General features: G+C 37.9%; 1 protein-coding gene across 13 annotated transcripts in view; it reads left to right on the forward strand.

The window, feature by feature from the left end:
* LPP (LIM domain containing preferred translocation partner in lipoma) overlaps positions 1-21600 on the forward strand; it is a 741130-nt gene that overhangs the window by 319031 nt on the left and 400499 nt on the right. For all 13 annotated transcript variants that reach the window (XM_063722385.1, XM_063722384.1, XM_024244471.3 and 10 more), the window contains one exon: positions 13352-13464. In XM_063722385.1, the coding sequence (XP_063578455.1) occupies positions 13352-13464 (113 nt within the window). The remainder of the gene's footprint in view (positions 1-13351; positions 13465-21600) is intronic.

The following is a 21600-nucleotide window of genomic DNA, read 5'->3' on the forward strand; positions in this document are numbered from 1 at the left end:
TCTGTCCTTAAGCGAGGACCACACTGTTTTGATCACTGTACCTTTGTGATAAGCTGTGAAATCAGGAAGTGAGTGTCCTCCAACTTGGTCCTTTTTTCAAGATTGCTTTGGCTATTCAAAGAGAGCCATGATATTTTTAATCTAGCAACAATTGTATCAAATACATTGGAAAAACATAGGTTAGGAAGAATGTTGACTAGGCTATTTGTTTAGTCTAGATATGAGGTAACTATGCATTAGGTATTTTGGTGGCAAAGGAGATGCAGAGCAGTAAATGAGTTAGAAAAATTTGGTGTAATTTAATATAGCTTGTTTGTATTCAGAGTGGGTGGTTAAGACAAAAAGGAAAAGGGTTTTCCGCCTTTGTTATGATGAGGTAAATAGAAAAATAGAGCACACAAGAGGAGGTTAGCAGGTCTGTGGGTTATCCTATCTTAATTCAGATTTGAGCACTGAGCTAAATTCAGATAGAGCACAGAGCACTGAATGATGCTCATTCAGCAATCAGAAATTCAGAGGTGAAATCAATGAGTACCACAATTAATCTGGGTCTTATTTTACTTATAAATGGTATATTTATTTAGAATTGCTTTTTTAATGTAATGCATTTATGGTTACCATGGCACAAGAGCCAGATACTGGGAAGCGGTTGGGGACAGCAGCAAAAATCAAGATCTGGATAAAGGCAGTTTCATGAGGCTTCTGTGCCTTACCTCAGCTAAGAGTAAACAGAGTGCTAGATGGCTGTTGACATGTGTTTTATTTTGAAGTGACTATTATTACTAGGGTCTGAAATCCTTAGCCTTGATCTCTTGGAGCCTAATGTTCCTGTTCTCCAGCTGAGAGAGACTAATTCACCATCTTGTGTTGTAAACACTCACTCATTTTAACTGATTACACCTCCAATGATTCTCAAATCACTAAAATTACTAATTGCTATTCCTTACACATCAAAGAGTGAATCCTGAATAATTAACCCCAAATAAAATTAGATGAATTGGCCCTTTTAATTAGAGTCCCTGCTGCTGTTTGTTCTGAGCTTCCTTTTCTTACTGTTAAGAGACTTTTAGAATGATTAAAACTGTTTAAGACTTAAACAGCCAGTGACCTTTTAATACAATATAAATCCATGAAAGCAATATTTCAGCTAGCAGGTGGTGAAGTAAATTTTCAGAGCAAGTACCTGTCAGCTCCAGTATTCCTTGGGAAAAAAAAAAATACATGCCAAAAAACAACCACCTTGAAATGAAATGAGTGTCTCTATTTGATTATTTTTAAAACATTTATGCATTTGCTAAGCTTCAGACTTGATGAAATAAATGTCAGGGTTGAAGGAGAGTGAGTAATGGTTGGCATCATTTTATATAAATAGTAACAAGAATTTCTTAGTGAGAAGAATTTGAAGTCATTTGTGCATAAAAGATGAATACTGGATAAATCACAGAAGGCCCCTGGCCTCATGTAGCCATCCTTGTCTTTGGGGATTCTCTTGAAGCAAGAGAATGAGCCCCAACATTGGGGAAAAGGAAGTTTTATGGGGTTTAATTGCTGCTGATCATCGAGGTAGGATTACCAGCCTAGCCACGCTGCATTCAGCCTGGATTTTGTTGGAGCTATTTTACATGTTCCTGCTCATCTATTCCAAGTCTCCTAAATAGTAAGAACCTCTTCTCTTCTTCATAGTCTTCTGAATTTGTAGGGGTATAGTGGGTTTTCTCACCATTCCCAAGAACTCTCAGTTTCTCACACTAAGTCTGCCATGTGTTGTGGTAAATGTGTCCTTAGCTAGAAGTTAAGATATTTGGGGTCACAGTGGGTTGCTTGGTGTGGTTCTACACTCTTTGACTGTTTCTCTAATTTTTTTCCATGGTGGAAAATGTATTCATCTATAAAAAAATTATTGGACTAGTTCAATGACTTACTTTTTCCTTAAAATTTAAAACATAGATTTTGACTTTTCATTCTGAAATAATTTGAGACCCTAGAGAAAGGTTGAAAATAGTGTAAAGGATTCTCATTTAGTCATCACCCAGTTTTCCCAAGTATTGACATCTTACATAACCATGGTAGAGTTACCAAAGCCAGGTAAACACTGATATAATACTTCCTTCTAATACCTAAACCTTATTTAGATTTCATTGATTGTCCTAGTGATGTCTCTTTTCTGGTCTAGAATTATATCCAGAATCACATATTGCATTTCATTGCCTTGTCACCTTAGTCATCTTTAATTTCAGAGAGAGAGTTGTTCAATCTTTGTTTTTCCAGAAGGTCAATGATTCTTAACCAGCGCTATACACCAGAATCATTGAAGGAGTTTGCAAGGTCCTTGTCTGGGTCCCGACCCCAAAGATTCTGAATTAAGAATTCTAAAGTGAAGTCTGGGTGTATGCAGTGCGAGAAAGTGCCCCAGGAGATTCCGATACACACCACTGGTCAAAAGTCAGATGAGTTTCAACACCTGAGGCATAAGCATTTTGAAATTCTGTCTATGACATGTATCCTTCCCCTTCCCTCATTTCTCTGCTCTTTCTTCATCTCCATCTCTCTTTTATGGGATTAAAAAGAAAATTTAAATGTCTCTTTATACTCTGAGGGATATACATATACTGGGTAAGGCTTATCAACAGAGCTTTTATTAGAGGAGATCAATACAGTACAGGTGGTTGCAATATTTCTGGAGGCTAGGGTGCCCCCATAACCAGGTGGTGACTTAAGGATGAAGACTCTGTTCCTATACTTTGAAGACATACCCTCAGTAAGATAATGTGGAAACAAACAAACAAAAAACCTAGCTAGATGGCTACTTTAAGACAGGTTATTAACTGTCTAGCTGTTGGTATCATGAAGGACCTATGACCCACCAGTATAGTAGTACATTGTTGACCTTATGTCAATATTTGAAAAGTGGCAAAGTTGACCATGGGAAAAGCTCATGTGTTCATTCTCTCAGAGTTCTATTCAATTTAATATATGTAGTTTTGTACCAATAATAATTTATAGCAATAATATCGTTACTATTTACTGAGTATCTCATATGTGTTCTGTATGCTTTATGTAGAGATTATAAAACAGAGAGTCTGCCCTCAAGGAGCTGTTAGTGAGGTAGGGGAAACCAATAGTTATCCAATTAAGCTAACAAAGAGCAGAATATTGGCTGTAATAGAGCTAAAGCAGGAAGGAAGCCTGCATTGTCATTGACAATGAGGATGGTTCCCTCTATAGCCAAAGACAGCAGTGGTGAAATAAATTAAATGCCCTATTTAAAGTGTTTTTATTAGGAAACCATGATCCCTCAGGCACCATCATTGTCTTTGGAGGGGTCGTAAGCTTCTGGCCTCAATGACCACCACAGGGTAATGTCTCAATCCTAAGGGGAAAGGATGTTTTTGGACTATTCTGTCAGCACTCTGATATTTGTTTGCAAGCTTCTTTGTTTTTACTGGTAAATTAAGACTTATTGTTGTTGTTTTCCTGGGATGTTGCCTCATTTTCTGTCCATCACATGAATTTTTAGATTTTTGTTTCATTTTTAAACCGAGGTAATTTTACTTTTTCTCATTGGAGCTAAAGATATCTCACTAGCTGATAGAAGACTTATGCATTAAGCTCAACTCATTGTCCTATTTATTTTGAATGCTCATCTTTGGAAGTCAAAAATATATGGTGTGGTTTGTTTTCTGGATAGCGATTACTATGTTTTTGTAAAACAAATGATACTTGGTGGATTCAAAAGTGCTATTTGGTTCTAGTCGATTTGCAGAACTAGACTGTCGTCTTAATTTCATACTATTTGAAATCCATTTAATGTTTTCTACTGAGAAATTGAATTTGTTATCCAACCACTGCGTGATAGAGAATTATAGTATGCTTCTATCTCATGTAATACACTGAGGTGTCTCACATTTGTACAGGGTACTTATTTGTGATTATAAAAGAGGACTTTTAAAGTCTCAGATATATTCTGTATTAGCTAAATATGGAGTGAAACTGTCCAATTTAAAATCAGGGAGACGTCATCTACTTTAAAGATAATTCTTCTTGCTTTTTAATTTGAGAATCTCAAAGAGCATTTCAAGCTAAGTTATTTAGAAAGATGACAGGGACATTAAATTTTGGCTTGAGAACATATACTGATGCATTAAAATTAAACGCTGGGTTTGAGTAGATTCTGCGATTCATTTTAAAGTATCTTATTTTTGGTTTTTTTAAAAAATGCATGCCTATAATTCACTTATTGTATAATAATTAAGCCAAAAGGATAAAAATTTAAAAACAATGCTTAGCATCTCATGAGCTATAGACAACCCCTGTTAACATACCGGCCTATATAAAATTGGGACCATATTATAAGCACTATTCAATAACCTCCCTTGTTTCTTACATGATAAGATATGAAAAGCAGGCAGGGCATGGTGGCTCACGCCTATAATCCCAGCACTTTGGGAGGCTGAGGAGGGCAGATCACGAGATCAGGAGATTGAGACCATCCTGCCTAACACGGTGAAACCCCGTCTCTACTAAAAATACAAAAAATTAGCCAGGCGCAGTGGCTGGTGCCTGTAGTCCCAGCTACTCGGGAGGCTGAGGAAAGAGAATGGCCTGAACCCGGGAGGCGGAGCTTGCAGTGAGCCGAGATCGCACCACTGCACTGCAGCCTGGGCAACAGAGCGAAACTCTGTCTCAAAAACAAACAAACAAAAAAGATATGAAAAGCAATTTTTTATGTTCTTCCCCCAGATATGCCAATACTTACTCCCTTACTAGATTTAAATCTTTCCCCACATATCACCTTGGTGAGGCCATTTTCATTTTTTTTTCTTTAAAATTGCAACACCCACCACCACCCTCACAGTCCCAACCCCCTTCCTTGCCCTACATTTCATCATAGCCCTTCTCACCATTTGATATTCAGTACGTTTGATTTACTTTTTAAGCGTTCTTCTTCTGTTAGAGTATAAGTTCCATGGGGGTTCGTGGAGAAGCACACTTTGTTTGTTCTATTTGTTTGTTTGTTTGTTTTCCCTGGGGTCTAGAATAATGTATGATATATAGATGGCACTCGATGAATAAATAGATGTAAGATGTAGATCAACATCATTATTTTGGTGACCACACAATTTCCCAGTGTATGATTGCAATTTATTTTTCAACCAGTACCGTGTTAATGAACATTCTGAGTTTTTGCATTACATTGCTTTGTGATGAAGTTTCCTTAACATGCTCCTCTGCATGTTAAGTTACTTCTTTGGTAGGATAATTTATTAAAAGTGATGTTGCTGAATTAAAGTTTATAAATATCTTTAAGGCTTTTGATTCCTCTTGCCAAATTTTCTTGAGAAAAGTTTAGTAGCAGTAGCATATGAGAATGCTGGTTTCCCTCTACTATTATCAATTCTGTGTTTCATCAATATTTTTAATCTTAGTCCTTTCTTTTAAATTAATTTGTTAGCAAATTGAGTATTCTCAAAATTAATAATAATGTTTTCTAGTTAAATAGCAGAAAATACAAATGGAAGAAAAATAGAAAGGTTAATTTTTCTAATGTATGAAAGGAACCTGAAGTTTAAGGATATCTAGCATGATAACTAAAAAATTAATGTTCCTCAGTCAAGGTCACATAGCTTATTTACAGAGGAAGATGTGTCACTGAAGGGAGAGATATTGTGCTATTTTGATGACAATGAGGACAGAGAACATGGAATGGCCAAGCCTTGCCCTGATAATTATCACTCTCTCAGAAGGTTCTCAAAGGAGTTTCACACTGTAGAAACGGGAGCAAAATGAGAATCCAGGTGCTGCTTCATTAATAGCTTCATAAGTGCTTGCTCTCCCTCTGGGACAGAGGTCTGTGATCCCACTGACATAGTGCAGAGGCTTTGGCTCTAGGAATAAGTAGAATTTTTATCCCGTATCTTCCTCACACCACTGTATCTTGGAAGTCAACATACTCAGCGAGCTGCAGCTCCTGAAGACCTGGCTTGACATTCTGATTCTTTGCTTTAGAGTCAAGAAGTACAACATTCCAGCTGGTCTGTCCTGGGAGCCAGATGCTCAGAGGAAGTTTAAGAAGGATATTTCCTGGGTATTGCTTTCTAAAACTGAGACTTTCACAGTAGTAGCTGGGTCAGTCAAATTAATAACCCCTTCCTTGTCAGAGAGAAGGGCAGAGTGGGACAGGAAAAGAGCTTGAAAAGGTTTCATCTCTAATAGAAATAGCATGTTGAGCAAATCAGTGCAATTGCTTTCATATTGTTAGTTCCAACCAGTGCACTGTAAATAGGTTGAGAAGACCGAGAAGTGATGCATTAAATGGGATGTATCCTCAATTTTTCTCTTGGCCTTTGCCGTAATGCATTTCCTGGTGATTTTTAAAACCTTACTCAGCTGAACATTTGGAGATGACACATTTTCAGGTACTGAAAATTTCTGTTTTGTGCATATGTGTTATTTAAAAATTATAAATGGGTAAAATAATGACAGGTTAAGAATTTGTATAATGGAGAGTATTTCCCTTCCACTTTCATTCCTCAGTTGCAAAATTTAGCTTCATAGAGGCAACTTGCTGTTATCAATAGTTTGGGACTCCATTTAAAAGATAGTCTGTGATAATACATACATATATGTATATACATTATTAAAGAAATGATAACGTTCTACATGCTGTCCTAGGCCTTGAATGCTTCATTTAAAAATATTTCACCTAAGGTGCTTTCTGGTACAGTTTTCTTGGTGGCACACGTATTTTGATGCAAATTGAAGATGGAGTTGAAGTTGAAATTGTAAGTGAAATCTTCCTTTATTTAGCTTCATAATAAATTGCCTGTAGTCTGTGGAGTGTACATTATAGCTGTGGCGTAATTCCATTGCCTTATGGAGATCATCACTGCTGTTACCTTTGTTTTATCCTCTCACTTTTTCTCTTTAAGGGACCTTGTTCAGGGAGCTTAGTCTCCTCTGAGCGATCAAGTTTAGATTCAGTTGCCCTCTTGTGCATAAGGGAAAAGAAAGCATTGTCATGTATAATGTAGACATTGTACTAATCACTTGCACGTAATGTAGCTCAGTTATGTTCAAAATGTAAATTGAGACCTATTTCTGGGTCACAGTCAATTTAGTGGGTCAGAACCAATTTTTTTTTTTTAAATAACAGAACATTTCAATGTGTGTTTTATTTATATAGTAGGTATGGTTTCATGAACCCTTTTTTTCTAGTATACATGTACGTGTACGTATCTAGATAGCAATATTACCACATTATATAAAATATATTTTTTTAATCTAGGTTGTGGTCAAAAATTTCAGAGTTTCTGTGTTAGCTGCTTTGATCCACAGATTGACACTGTGAAGTAGCTGTGGTTATCCTCATTTCATAGGGGAGGAAAACTGGGTCTGGGACTATAGAATTGCCTTGCCTGAAGTAAAGGGTAGAGCTGGGGTTTGTGTTTTAAGTTTTTGGACTTAAAATTTCGTACTATTTTTCTTTCAAACATATATATTTTTTTCTGTATTAGTTACTATTTTGTTTTTTGTTTTGTTTTTTTTTGTTGTTGTTTGGAGATGGAGTCTTGCTCTGTCACCCATGCTGGAGTGCAGTGGCTCCATCTTGGCTCACTGCAACCTCCGCCTCCTGGTTCAAGCAATTCTCTGCCTCAGCCTGCTGAGTAGCTGGGATTACAGGCGCCCACTACCACGACTGGCTAATTTTTGTATTTTTAGTAGAGACTGGGTTTCACCCTGTTGCCCAGGCTGATCTTGAACTCCTGACCTCCTGATCCACTTGCCTCGACCTCCCAAAGTGCTGGGGTAACAGGCGTGAGCCATGCACCCGGGCAGTAGTTACTATTAATGGAAATGAATAACTGTCTTTACTTGACACTTATGCTTTGCTAACCATGATTTAAAAAGTGTTCACCCTGTGTGTGTGTGTGTGTGTGTGTGTATGTGTGTATGTGTGTGTATTCTAACCCAGTCTCTTTTGACTTCATAATTTAGAAAGTTAACTTGTGGAGTATCTACATGGTTTTATGTTTACCTTAATAGTTAGATTTTCCTCCAACAACCAAAAATTCTCCCCTCAACAAAGTGGGAGAAGCAATAGCTGCCAGCCAGCAGAAGCTAGAGACATGTCACTGCCAGTGCAGCCCGTGGGTCTATGTCAGCAACACCTGAGAGCATGTTGGAAGTGCAGAATCTCTGGCCCCAGTGTGGACCTGAATCAGAGTCTGCATTTGATCTAGATTCCCTGATGATTGGAACATTGACATTTGAGATGTACGGGTCAAAGACAGCAGGTCATTTATTAAAACATTAGTTAAGGAATTGAATGGGTTTTTATTTTTCAGTCTTGTGACCTACAGTTACTGAGGATGTTCTGGCCCAAACCTGTGACTAGAGATGGGCATATAAAGATAAATCATGAGTGGACTCTACTTGTAAGAAGCTGCAGTTCTAACCGGGAGGGAGTGATCATAACACACAAATACAATCAAGTATTACAGGTGCTCTGATAGAACTGTATATGAGGCACAAAAAGGGCTGCTATCTAAATCCTTGGATGTGTGTGTAGGTTTTATATGGGTATTTAGATGAAGAAGAGCGTGATGCTTTCTTTGTTTTCTTTTTGTACAACAGTAAATGAATCCAAACTTTGTTGATAGTCAGAGTTGAATTGTTCCCATGTATTTTTCTACCACAGTTACCCATAACTAGTAATTTACTTACTTTGCAGGTAAATTCTTGTTATCTTCACCCTCTGATGGGGGCCTTTGTTTCATAAAGGGATAAGCAAGCTCTGCGTTAGGTAGATGCCTTTCGTATCTGACGGACGCAAGTGTTAGGGTAACCACAGTGGGGAATAGCTCAGCTGGTCCCAGCTAACCATCCCTGCTTCTCACTGCCGCATCCTTTTTACCCCTAGACTAAAAGGGAGAGCTTGAGAAAATATGCATAGCTAGGTCCTTCGGAGTTTTTCCTCACTCCCTTTTCGAGTTAACAATATGCCTAACAGGCTGTTTTCTGAAGTAAATTGGCAGAAAGTAGTGTTTGGGAATCAGAGATGGAATACTTGATTTGTCCAACTCCTCATTTAACTGTTTCTTGCTGCTACCTCTTGCACACAGCAAAAACCTTTTGAATATTAGCTGAATGATTTGGGTTCATATGGAGCAAATCAAGCAAGATACGTCTCAGCATCTCTCCAAGAGAGTGAGAATCCATTTCCTGCTCTGTATTTCACCAGCTATGTAACTTTGAATAAACCATTTTACATGAAAATTGAGGCATAAATATATTTTGTATGTAGGTAGGATTTGGAGGATGAGTGGAGGAGTATGGAGGGACCAGGTCTGAAGGCACGTGTCTATGACCACTCTACTGCTTCTAAAACTGGACATTTCCATTTTAGATTTGATATATCGCTGCCAATTGCCGGATGACATTTTGTTTTGTTTTGTTTAAAAGCTTGCCTGTACGTCTCAGAGTCTGGGAGGTGAGTTGCAATTTCCCTGTAGGTCACAGAATCTGGGAGGCAAGGCAGAGAGGACAGAGCATGCACTAATACGAAGGTCTACAGCTTAGCTGTGCTGGCTGGAAGGTACTGCATTTCATTTCATCCAGGGGCTTTCCTCCAAAAGGATCACCACCTAGGAATCAAAGCCCCATGCTCTTTCATTCTTTCACTGTTTTCAGAAATCTATTAGAATGGAGAAGACCTCCTTCCCCCTTCTTCTACTCATATAAATACAGTTCTTTTCATTTTCCCATTTTTCTTAAACATGATAATTCTGCCTTCTCTCTAAAGCTGAACTTATTTTCACAGCAACTTAGAGGCATTTTCCTTTATTTACTTGTCTATTAAAATGATGAGCTCTAAGTTAGAATTCTCTTAAACTTTTAGTCTGATTTAGGATAATTATTAGCAGTTTTTCATTGAAACCTTCCCAGTTAGTTTATGCCTCTCTCCAAGGGAGCCATTTCCTCTCCTTTTATCAGATTTGTATCTGTTTTTGAGACATTTGCCCGTTCCTCTACATCTTTTGAAAACGTGAGCTCCTCTCTAAGGAATGCAGTAAGGACCCTTTGATGGTTAAGCTTAAAGAACTGAAAACTTTGGTCTGACTTAATAATTGATCTAAATAAAGCAGATAATTATGTGTTTATCACAAGGGCTTTTAAACATCTGCCTTTTCATGCTTAGAATATAGAATCCATCTTTTCAAGTTGTTTCTTAAAAAACCAAAAACATTCCACTTTTCTTTTTTGTTCTTTTTGACCCTCCCAGGATTGTCATCAGCCTGTGCCTCACTATGTCTAAGTTCTATTAGACAAACAGAGTATAGAAGGATATATTTGGAAGGGACAGACAGTTGTACTTTTTAAGACTTATTTGTTGTGACATTTTGGACTTTTCATGTAGCTTCTTTATGACATAGTTTATTGAACCTTTCCAATCTTGTGGGTCTAAAGTAGGAATAACATGTTGTGGTTCTCAAAGTGTGATCTCAGACCCAATCACATCAATCACCCAGGGCCTCTGTTTGATAATATGATCTCCAAGATTTTGTTCAGTTCTGATACTGTCTAATGCTCTGAAAATTTCCCATGATGTAACAGAATCTGATGAAGTATAAGAGGGGACCCAGGATACTTTTATAAAGTGGGTATGAAGAAGACATAGTAATATGGCTTAGCTCTGTGTCCCCACCCAAATTTCGTCTTGAATTGTAATCCCAATGTGTCAAGGGAGGGATCTGGCGGGAGGGGATTGGATCATGGGGGTGGTTCCTCCATGCTGTTCTCGTGATAGTGAGTGTGTTCTCACAAGATCTGATGGTTTAAATGTGTATGGCAGCTCCCCCTTCATGCTCTCTCTTTCCTGCCACTATGTAAGACGTGCTTGCTTCCCCTTCACCTTCTGCCGTGATTGTAAGTTTCCTGAAGCCCTCTAGCTATGCTTCCTGTCAAGGCTGCAGAACTGTGAGTCAATTAAACCTCTTTTTCTTTATAAATTGCCCATTCTCAGGCAGTTATTCATAGCAGTGAGAGAACAGACTCATACAACATAGGTTCAGATTGAACATTTGAACCTGGAAATTAGGTTGTGAACAGCAACCTAAACCTTTTTTGCCTCATTGCCTAAGATCTCATTGTGAGCATTGTTTTCATACATATGACCTTTAAAGGCAGTAAAGAACTTCTTGACAGCTCTTTTTAATTAACAGGTATGAAATATTTTTTCATGCAGTCTGTGGCCAGATGAAAGTTTCTCAGTCCTGGCTGCAGGTTCGAATCTCTTAGGTTTTATAGGTGTCCTGGTGCCTGACCCCCTCACTCCCTGTCTTCTGTCCCCAAGATTCTGATTGGATTGCTGTGAGATGGAATTTGGACATCAGCATTTTCAAATGTGTTTCTTTGGTGATTCTGGTATTTAACCAATGTTTAAAACTACTGAATGGAATGCATACAGGTTTATGGGATTTATAATCATCATAAGGATATGGACAAATTATTTTCCCAGATTTGTGCACCCAGAGAATAAGAGGAGTAGAAAATTTTCTTTATGATGTAAGTTATTGAACGTTTCTTATCCTGTGGGTCTAAAGTAGTAACAACATGCAGTGGTTATTAAAGTGTGCTGTCAGACCCAAAGGCATCAATCACACAGGGATTTATTAGAAATGAAAATTATTGGAGTTCTCCCCAGACCTACTGAATCAGAATCTCTGGATCCAAGACCCAAAAATCTGTATTTTAATAAGACATTCCAGAGATGTTGATGAACTCTAAAGTTTGAGAACCATCAGCATCGAAGGTTGTTGTATGATTCGGTGGCAGTGTATGAAAATCTTAGCACACTGCCTGGCATGGTGCGAGTCTAGTAAGCAGAGTACTCGAGAGATAGTGCTTGTGATTGCTTAACAGTCTGAATTTGGCTTGGGGCTAGATCTGACAGTTCTTGGCTTAGCTACACTTTCAATTCTAAGACTGTTATTTATAAGGCAAATAGAGGCAAACTGAACCATTTCAAAGGTGTATCAGAACAACAAAACCTACTCACAGTCATTCTACTGTGCTCACTCTTCCATTCTTATACTTCTATTTCTCAGGGCCTAAACTGTGATGTTTTGATAATATCCAAAAGCAACTCACTTAATGATGGAGACTGCTGCCCTAACCCACAAAGTGTTGAGCAACTAAAATGCAAGGAAAAGCTACTCATCCATAAATAGAAAAGATCTCTTCTCCAACACATCAAAAACATTATTTTTAATAGGAAAATTACAAATAAAGAAAAGGTTAAAAGGTAGAAGTTTCTGTTTCCCCAATACAATTTTTTGCAGACTATTTAAAAAGGTTTCATTCCAGGAACCATAAAGCTCTTGGATATATGTGTATAACTTAGATCACAGAGATTAGATTCACTCCCTCAATAACTCTAACAGCAGTGTGCTACTCTTGTTGGTAAGAGATGCTAGGTTTTTCTCAGTATCCCAAAGTCTCATTACTTCTTGCCTGGATTATGTATAGATTTCTAAATTGGGTGTTTCTTATTCATTTCTCCTAATCTGTCCTGCATGGACTTTTAAATTAGTCTTTAGTAAATCGTATTATAACCAAGTGTTTCTCAGAAATCCTTGGTGGATCTCTGCTGCATGCATGATAAAATTCAAACCCTTTTTTTGATGTGCAACATGTAAAAAGCTTAATTTTATCACATATCTAATTTTTATAACCCACTGGCATTATTTTACATTCCTGTGTCCCATGTTTTTCCTATGTCATGACTTGCTTTTTATTCTCTATGCTCTGAACTTTCTGCTCTCCATGCCTACATTCTCCTGTCTCTGTACCAAGGATGGACGTACTTTCTACATCACGTTTCAGGAAAATTATATGATCCACTGAGACTTCCATGATCCTCCACTTTATCTTAGTTTCCAGAGGTTATTCATGCATCTTCATAAATTGCACCTTGTATTATCTTTAGTTTTGTACAATTTTTTTTCCTCCTCTATTTGATTGAAAATGTATTGAGGGCAAGCACCAAGGTGTATAAAATTCAGTAACCCTATCTCCCACCCAAGCTCATTCTTTGCTTTGCTTAATATATTGACCCCTCTAGACTAGCTTTTCTACCATTTCTAAATATCAAGTCCAATACTCTTTCTTCTGAAAGTTAAGACTACTAATTAAGGCTACTAATTAAACTAAGATGGGGAATAATTGCTATACAACACAAAAAATTATGTGTCAAAGCCAATTATAAAGAAGTAAAATGCCAGCAAATATATCATGAGTACTATAACATTGCATCCTTATTAACTTCATGTTGTTTACTTCTTTTCTGTAGGTGACTTTCTTCCACCCCCACCTCCACCTCTAGATGATTCCAGTGCCCTTCCATCTATTTCTGGAAACTTTCCTCCTCCACCGCCTCTTGACGAAGAGGCTTTCAAAGTACAGGTAAGAGCTGAAGTTAAAGTCATGTTTATAAGCCATCCTAGGGAGCTCATGAATTTCATGATTGCTTCTGTGCTGGATAAACATTTATCCAGAGCCTATTGAGAGCTTTACAACTTACGAAGATCTAAGGTACTTTAATGCAACATACCCAACTCAAGCTTCCCAGAGTTCTGCTGGCTTACCCTCTGAAGCCCTCAAAATACTTTTGCCTACTAATTTTGTTTCAGATCCCAAAGCCATTTTTTTTTAGGAATACTATTTGAGAAGGCAACATTTCCTTGTTATTTTGGAGGACATACAGTCATGTCTTTTTATTGCCATGTTCTCTATCTACAAACATTGCATTCAAGTGAGTACGGCTGACATTTTAAGGCTGTAGTTGGTTAATGTGGATCCTTTTGGTCAGCAACATTTTTCTAGCAAAAGCAACATCAAATATCCTTAGGATTTTCTCTTCTGGGTAAGTTCAAGGGTGCACATTATACATATCAATTATATAGAACTCTTGGGTTGCAGAGAGTGGTAATTGCAAAGTAACTCGGGGCTGGAATCAGATGTGACATTAGAAGTGGTTCTCAGACTGTGATCATCGGTAACTGCTGAAAGCTGCCACCATTTAAGCCGAAGAAGTGCCTTATGTCAAGAAGAAAATCTAATAAAGTAATAGAATTATTGTTATAGTTTTAGGTGTGACTATGTTCGTATAGATATATTGAAGAAAAAAACGAGTCTTCTTTGTCTTTCAGAGAAACATTGGAAATATTTGTAGATAAAATGGAATAGTGTCTGGTAATTTTTTTCAAAATAATAAGGGTTGGAAACTACTGAGTGAGAACATGGGTGAAATAGGGTTGGTTATGCTTTGATAACTGTTGGGTGCATGGAAGTTTATTCTGTTATTCAGTCTACCTTTTAAAAAATACCTAATATCATTTGTGGAACATACAATATACTGAATTATTGCTCATTAATTTTATCATTTGTTTTACAGTATTTTTTTTTTTTTAATTTTTGTAGCTACAAGTAGGTATATGTATTTATGGCATACATGAGATATTTTGATATGGGCATACAGTCTTTTAAACATATACCTTTGTATATGTTTAAAATATCCTATAATAAGAAGTGTAAAAGAGAAAAAGTCTTAGGGAACAACTGCTTAAATGGTTTGTTCTATTATTTGCCTTTCTCCTAAATTTGAGGTTGAAGGAGACAAAGAAAGAAATGATTCATTCACTCAACAAATATTCTGTATTCCTACGTGGGCATTATTCAAGCACTAGGAATGTTATAGCAAAAAAGACAGACACCACTCTGTCCTCAGGGAACGTAAAAGTTAGTGGGACTAGTGGAAATAAACAAGATACATACATTACAAAGTACATTAGAGTGGATAAGTGGGGAAACAGGGAGGAGGTCAAGGCTTACCTACTAGGATGGGCATCATCAATATGGCCCCACTGAGAAGGTGACACTTAAATGAGGGCTTGAAGAAGGAGAGGAGGGAATGAGCTCTAGAGATTTCTTGGGGAGTGTATTTTCATAGAGTAGATATTAAGAAGTGGAAAAGGCTTTTGATATTATCTATCATTTGAAATCAGTAAATTGCAGTTGTAACCAGTAAGTACCAATTCAGTTTCTGGAGTCTAGATCTTTTAAGGCTATTGAAAAATATGTGTATTGCAAATATAGGCCATGAATTTCTTGCATTTTATTTTGGTGTATGCTAATAAAATCAACTATCAGATGCCAGTGATGAATGAGAGTCCTATAAAGTTTGCATTTATTTTATGCAACAGATAGAACCCTTGGCAAATAAAACCAATATGAGTGATTTTTCTTAGTTTTAGTCATTTTTTAATAAAATGAAGAAATCCTTAGCTTTGGCTTTAATATACCTTTGGTCTTACTTTGCTGAGGTTGGTTTTTTGCATATTGTTTAATATGTACAATTTTTAAAGTCACTGACTCTGTTTCCTCTCTTAGATTGTTGTAGAAACTATTTTGTTGCATTTTAAATCTTTAGTTCTCACAATGTTATTTGAAGTAGTGACAGAAGACTGGTGATTGAAAACTAGTTACATAGATTATTCTAGTTGTGTGATCTTGAGCAATGCATGCTGAGTCCCAGTTTTCTCTTCATTAGAAACAAAACAAATATATATACCTCTTACAATTAAATGAAATACAGATGGACTTGAAAGTATTAAACTGAAAGGGCTATACAAATATTTTGATGTTATATTAATAATCACTATTAATATGTAAGAAGAATAGTAAGGATTTTCCAGTGGGTTCCATTAAAAAATTCAAACATGGGGCTTTCAAAAGATAATGAAGAGTTGTTTTTGGGTGGACCTTGTTCTGTTAGATGTACTCAAGCCATGGCTTTGTTTTTGAAGAGGAAGGAAATAAACAAAACGCCTGTTGCCATGTTGGCTTATGTTCTCTGTAAAACAGAAGGGAGGAAGATAAAAAATAAAATACAGTTTGCCAAGTGGAAAAGGACAAATCTGGTAGGGAGAGGCCTGTTATTTTTGAGATGCTTCGTATGGAAGATTGTTGATACGCTCAAAAGAAAATGAACATGCCCTCCCCTTGTGTAGAAGTGACTCAGATGTGATAGTGGCTTGGCCCTGCTCTGGCCCAGGTTTGTACCACCTATAGAAATGAGCCATGGTATAGCCTAAAGTAGCATGATCACTGGAGAAAATTCTGCACATTTTCCTCTCAGCTATGGTAAAACCTCATGTTGCCAAGTCCAAATTATAGCTGGTAAATGTGTGTTTTTATGTAGAAGACTGTTTATGTTTCCAGCCAGAGTTTCAGGTCAGAGCCAAAAGAACGTCTACTAAGAGTGATTATAAGAGTTGTAAGATTTTGAGAGCAGAAACGGACCTTAGAGATCATTTAGTCCAACTCTGGCGCCAGGCATCTAGTTACAGTCCTTTCAAGTATTTGCTAAATTAATTTCCCTTTTTTTTGGAAATGGGGAAACTGAGACCCAAGAAGGGATGGATCCTCTGGTTTCTGACAGAGGTCTTACTGAATTTGAAAAATCTTGACTCCTGGCCTTGATCTTCTTCCTGCTGTCCCAGATGACCCATGAACTTGGTTTTGCTTTAGTGTTCTATCAGACTGCAAGGCTCTGAGATTCATTGCAGTGGGTTACACGTTTTTATTTGGAAGGACCAGGTGATGCCGGAATTTTGCTTGACTGTGTGAATTTTTGATATATGCTATAAGCTTTTATTTCTTCAAAAAAGGCAAATAAATATTTAGCCTTAAGGATTCTTGGTTTAACAATTCTTGTTTTCATGTGGAAAGATGAAACTTGGAAAACAGGTGAGGGATTTGGTTTGCTTTTCTGTCAGGATCAACGTGACCTCCATGCCTGTGATGTTTGTAGTGACACTTCAACAGTCACTTTATTAATTCATTTGTTCTTCATTCATTCAGTGTAAATTGAATGCTTCTTATAAGGAGACATATATGCTAGTGATTATAGCCTTAGAACTTGGCATCATAGGTTTAATGCTCTGAGTCTCAGTCTTGGGACAGTCAGTTAGTTTTATTTATTTACTTATTTATTTATTTTGAGACAGAGTCTCGCTCTGTCACCCAGGCTGCTGTGCAGTGGCCTGATCTTGGCTCACTGCAACCTACACCTCCCGGGTTCAAGCGATTCTCCTGCCTCAGCCTCCTGAGTAGCTGGGACTACAGGCACCCACCACCACGCCTGGCTAATTTTTTGTATTTTCAGTAGAAACGGGCTTTCACTATATTGGCCAGGTTGGTCTCAAACTCCTGACCTTGTGATCCACCTGCCTTGGCCTCCCAAAGTGCTGGGATTACAGGCATAAGCCACCGCGCCCAGCCAGTTAATTTTATTCTTATTTGACCCTACAGTTGGTAATTTCTTCCTCTTTTCAGCCAGGCCATAGGCAAGTATTAGTATTATATAACATTGCTCAGGGTAGTTACAAAGAAGATACGTGTCTCAGAATTTCGGACTTGGAAGAGAATTAGAGTTAATACATTCAAGTTCCTTTCTATTGTTTGAATCTAGTATAACAAAATGTTTATGGGTAATTATGATAGGTGAGGCAGTGCTGCAGGATAAGGAGATGGATAAGATACAGTACTCAGAATCACATTCGGAAGATGCATATATACAGTCATTTAAGTCGTTTTATGGTAAATTATGCTTTAGTCATCATACGTTGATCAGAAGCATAATCTAAGTCCTAAGTTAGGGGTGGAGAGTGAGGGAAGTGAATTAATTGTGACTGGAGAGAGGTAAGAAGGATTCATAGAAACAATTTAAATTGAACTGAACTTTGATGGCTGGGTGGGACCTTAATTTTCAGATAGAGGAGTGGATTTTTCAGCAATAAAATAAAAGAATTAAAGCACAGAGGAAGGAGAGCTCAAAGTAAGTGTGATAGGCCTTGTGTTTCTAGCTGTGGAACCTACTCTTTGTTCTGAAACCACTGACAATTTATTGTAGGGGCTTGTTATTATTTTAAATATAAGGGTGATATCCCCAGACCTGTTGTTGGATGCCAAGTGATACTGTTAACATAAATTAAGGCAAAACATGTTGCACTTGCAGGAAACCCCATGCAAACACTTCTGAGTTGTCTGGTAGACTTCCTTCAGATCCGTGGGGACTTACCTGCTGACATCTGATGGCTTTGAATTCAGGGGCTCAATGTTTAACTTCCTCTTTTTATGATATCTTTGTTCGCCTTTTCTTGGTGACTTCCAGTTGACAACTTCTAATTCTGCTTCTCTGTTTGTTTCCCAGTCCTGTGGCTTGCTTTTATTTGCCTACTATTCAGTATTTGCATACCTCTGGTTTTCATCTCTCCTTTTCTGTTTGGTCCTGCAAAATGGACAGGCTTGCTAATGTAACTCCAGTCCCTCCTCATTAGAAAACAGAAGGGTTTTGTGCATTGGTGATTACTTCAAATGTTAAACATTTCTCTTTGTTATTGAGTAGAAATGTGTCCCTTTATGATGTCCTCACATTGATTTTCTTTCCCCTTTTAAAAAATGATGCAAAGTCAGAGGAATGATCAGGCCAGGAGAGAGATAGGTGCTGTATGTCTCAAGGAGTTGATGAGTAAAGCTACTGAAAGATGTTACTTTTCAAAGGAGTGAGTAAGCACAGAGTAACATGAGCTATGCCCAGAATTAGTGGAAAAGTAGAGAAATCTCTGAAATTGTTTATTTTAAAGTCAGCCTCCAAAAGCTCTTGAGCATCTATTCTTGTGAAAACAATTCAAGTCTCATATATGTGTATGATGAATACTGGCTTATAATCTTTTTTCTTTTTTTTTTGAGACAGAGTCTTGCTGTGTCTCCCAGCCTCTTCCTCCTGGGTTCAAGCGATTCTCCTGTCTCAGCCTACCGCGTAGCTGGGACTTTACAAGCATGCTCCACCATGCCTGGCTAATTTGTTGTATTTTTAGTAGAGATGGGGTTTCGCCACATAGGCCAGTCTGGTCTTGGACTCCTGACCTCGGGTGATCTGCCCACCTCAGCCCCATGAAGTGCTAGGATTACAGGTGTGAGCCACCATGCCCGGCCTCATTTTCCTACTTACTAATTTTATGTGTTTAGTTTAACGATGATAATTTGAAAATCAATTCAAGTTTTAGCAAAACTGGCACTAGAATTTTTTTTTTTTTTTGAGACGGAGTCTCGCTCTGTTGCCCAGGCTGGAGTGCAGTGGTGTGATCTCGGCTCACTGCAAGCTCTACCTCCTGGGTTCATGCCATGCTCCTGCCTTAGCCTCCTGAGTAGCTGGGACTGCAGACGCCCGCCACCATGCTCGGCTAATTTTTTTTATTTTTTTATTTTTAGTAGAGACGGGGTTTCACTGTGTTAGCTGGGATGGTCTCAATCTCCTGCCCTCGTGATCCTCCCGCCTCAGGATTACAGGCGTGAGCCACCGCACATGGCCAGCACTGGAATTTTTGTCTTGTGATTCCATCTAGGACTATGATGATCTCAGGTATATAACAACAGGATTTTACTTTTAGACATAAAGAACTCAAACCCACAGTATGGCCACGTTCATTCATGAACTCACAGAAATAGGCAGCTGAACTGGCTTTACGTGGGTTGGACCACCTTATCATAAAAGTCTGTCTTTCTGCTGCCGATTACTGTGATAAAGGAGGAGGAGGCTGGGTATGAAAAGAGATCTCGGCTGTGGAGGTTAAGATTAGACGTAGTGGACAGTGTTGCCAGGGCAAAAACAAAATGGTCAGCAAAAGCTTTAATGTATTCTAAAATGCTTGTTTTCTATAGGGTGAGAATACAAGGATAACTTGATCCATGAAAACATACCAAAGAGATGATTGAGATGCTTATTTCTTCCTGGCCCTTTGCCTAGTTCCTTTTGGGTCAGCAAGCCCCAGTTGATTTGTAGCTTGTTTGTGGCCCTGACAGCAACAGTAGCAGCAGCAGCAGCAGCAGGAGCAGCTTGCTTTGCAATTATCTCCTACTTTTATGGTCCACATATGTAGGTCATTGTGTGTTTATGGCTGGGTAGGCTGTTAGGCATGTCACTGGCTCTGGTCATCTTGACTTTCTAGAAGCGAATGTCACAGTTTTCCTGGTTGCTTTTTGCTCTTAATCATCATCAGATTGGTTATTCAGATAAGAAGATGGACATTTTTGTTGTCTGGATTTGTAAAAACCCTGCTGACAGTAGCCGACCTAGAGTCCCGGGGAGTATTCCAATATTTCATTTAGCATTAGGAAACTTTTCATGGAATATCATAGTTTCTCTTCACTTTTTAAGAACTTAAAGAGGTAAAACTTTCCCCTGAGATTGATAGTGGAGTATGTGTATATATACACATACCCACCTACTCATCTATATCAACCTGATTACCACTGCCACCACTACCTTGAAATATCTGAAATAATCTGTGACACATTTATACCCTCTGCAGTGAAAGATTGGTTAACTGCTGGACAAAAAAAAAAAAAAAAAAAAAAAAAAAAGTCTTGTGGGGAATTGATGGTGGTAGTTCTGTTGAATGTAGGGATAACCGATGAGGTTAGCTTTGCCTTAGCTCCTGAGTTTCTGTATAGGGAGTAATATACTACGCTTGCATATTTCAGAAAATTTCCTTTGCTCAGAGTTAAGTGAAACTATATAGTTGGTTCTTTCTGAGTCAGTGAAAGTTTTATCCCAATTTGTCTATCCCATCAAGAGTCTTAGTGGTTTCTTCAAAGGTGAAATATACTTTTTTTTTTTTATTTTAACTTACAAAAAAGTAGTGGGTCTTTTTCTACTTATAAGAAAGTAATGTCAGCCGGGCGTGGTGGCTCACACCTGTAATCCCAGTACTTTGGGAGGCTGAGGCAGGTGGATCACCTGAGGTCAAGGAGTTCGAGACCAGCCTGGCCAACATGATGAAACCCCGTTGTTACTAAAAATACAAAAATTTGCTGTGTGTGGTTGTGTGTACCTGAATCCCAGCTACTCCAGAGGCTGATGCAGGAGAATTGCTTGAACCCGGTAGACAGAGGCTGCAGTGAGCCGAGATTGCACCATTGCCCTCCAGCCTGGGTGACAAAAGCAAAACTCTGTCTCAAAGAAACAAACAAACAAAAACAGTGACGTAAACAAATCAGACGATGCAGATTAGGTATTTTCAAATTTATTTCTCTATGAGGGAAAAATTATGATCTGCTTATACGTCCTGCTCCCAATAAACACGCCAAATGATGCTTGAACATTCTTTTCCTCCCTGCTCCATCCCACATTTTATTAAAATAGTTTGTAGAATATGTTGTAACATTTTTAACTTTATAGCAAATCTCTTTTGATAATTGTTTCTTGCATTAAATTTTATAACCACATTAGTAATAAACTGTAACTTTTACCTGTTTGCTGTGCTATTTTCTATTTACTATTTTTTTCTTGTATTCATCATCTTGATTCTTTTCTTTTTTGTTACTTTTTTCTGCCATAGTACTTCATTAAGTAATTTTATGGGAAGGCTACATGCATGATGTATTTCCTGAGTCTTTGTATATCTAAAATGAGTTATTATTGCCTTCATATTTGAGTAAAAACTTGGCTATAAGTAGAATTCTCGGGTCAAATTT

The sequence above is a fragment of the Pongo abelii genome, chromosome 2, assembly GCF_028885655.2.
Source record: "Pongo abelii isolate AG06213 chromosome 2, NHGRI_mPonAbe1-v2.0_pri, whole genome shotgun sequence".
Classification (NCBI taxonomy): Eukaryota; Metazoa; Chordata; class Mammalia; order Primates; family Hominidae; genus Pongo; species Pongo abelii.